At 33.0% G+C, this 1,125-nt stretch overlaps 1 protein-coding gene across 1 annotated transcript in view; it reads left to right on the top strand.

Annotated features, from left to right (window-relative positions):
• Window positions 1-1,125, top strand: part of LOC104705752 (transcription factor WER-like) — a 2,808-nt gene that overhangs the window by 274 nt on the left and 1,409 nt on the right. Inside the window, exons 2-4 of the mRNA XM_019229170.1 lie at window positions 14-103; window positions 442-571; window positions 828-1,073. Of these exons, the coding sequence (XP_019084715.1) occupies window positions 14-103; window positions 442-571; window positions 828-1,073 (466 nt within the window). The remainder of the gene's footprint in view (window positions 1-13; window positions 104-441; window positions 572-827; window positions 1,074-1,125) is intronic.

Genomic DNA, 1,125 nt, shown 5'->3' with positions numbered 1-1,125 from the left:
GAGTACAAGAAAGGTTTGTGGACAGTAGAAGAAGACAAGATCCTCATGGATTATGTCAAAGCTCATGGCAAAGGCCATTGGAATCGTATTGCCAAAAAGACTGGTCTCTTTCTCTCTATCTGTCTCTCTTTTTTTCTTTTTGTGTTTGGGTGGGGGCAAAACTCAACATTATATATGATTTATTTTTTGTCACAAAAATGGTTTAACGTTAAGGGTTGTATAAATTCTATTGCTTTAGATTCGCATGCCTTAATCATAAGTTAACTCTATATTATCCTCTCGTTAGTTGTTGAAACTGGAATATCATGCGTCTCTAAATTTTAGTTACTGTTAATGAGTGAATTTGATGATGTACTTAAGATAGTGGGTTACATTTCAAAAAAAAAAAATGAATGAAGATCCTCATAGATGAATAAGTTTGTATGTATATATGTCTATTAGGTTTGAAGAGATGTGGAAAGAGTTGTCGATTGAGGTGGATGAATTATCTCAGCCCAAATGTGAAAAGAGGCAATTTCACCGAGCAAGAAGAAGATCTTATCATTAGGCTCCACAAGTTGCTTGGTAATAGGTATACTTTCGTTATATTTAACTTTGTTAACAAAAACAAATATTTACTTAAAATTATTTTTATCTACTCAATTAATCATTAATACATTCCTATCCATTTTTCATGGCTGTAAATAGTTATAAATATTCGTGATTGACTTCTCAAGCTTGCTTGGTAACACATGTTTTTGTTCTCTTAACTTTCAATAAAATACTTTCACATGATAATTAGTGAGTAAAGTACTATATATTATTATAATATGTGTGTTTAATTATAGGTGGTCTTTAATTGCTAAAAGAGTGCCGGGTCGAACGGATAATCAAGTGAAGAACTATTGGAACACGCATCTTAGTAAGAAACTAGGAATCAAAGATCCGAAAACCAAACAGAGCAATGGTGATATTGTTTATCAGATCAATCTCCCAAATCCTACTGAAACATCAGAAGCAACGAAAATCACGAATATCGACGGTAACAATAATATTCTCGGAGATGTAATTCAAGAAGATCGTCAAGGAAGCAACTACCTGAGTTCACTTTGGGTTCATGAGGATGAGTTTGAGCTAAGTACACTC

The sequence above is a fragment of the Camelina sativa genome, chromosome 8 (genome assembly GCF_000633955.1).
Source record: "Camelina sativa cultivar DH55 chromosome 8, Cs, whole genome shotgun sequence".
Lineage (NCBI taxonomy): Eukaryota > Viridiplantae > Streptophyta > Magnoliopsida > Brassicales > Brassicaceae > Camelina > Camelina sativa.
This window is presented reverse-complemented; position numbering and strand designations above follow the sequence as displayed.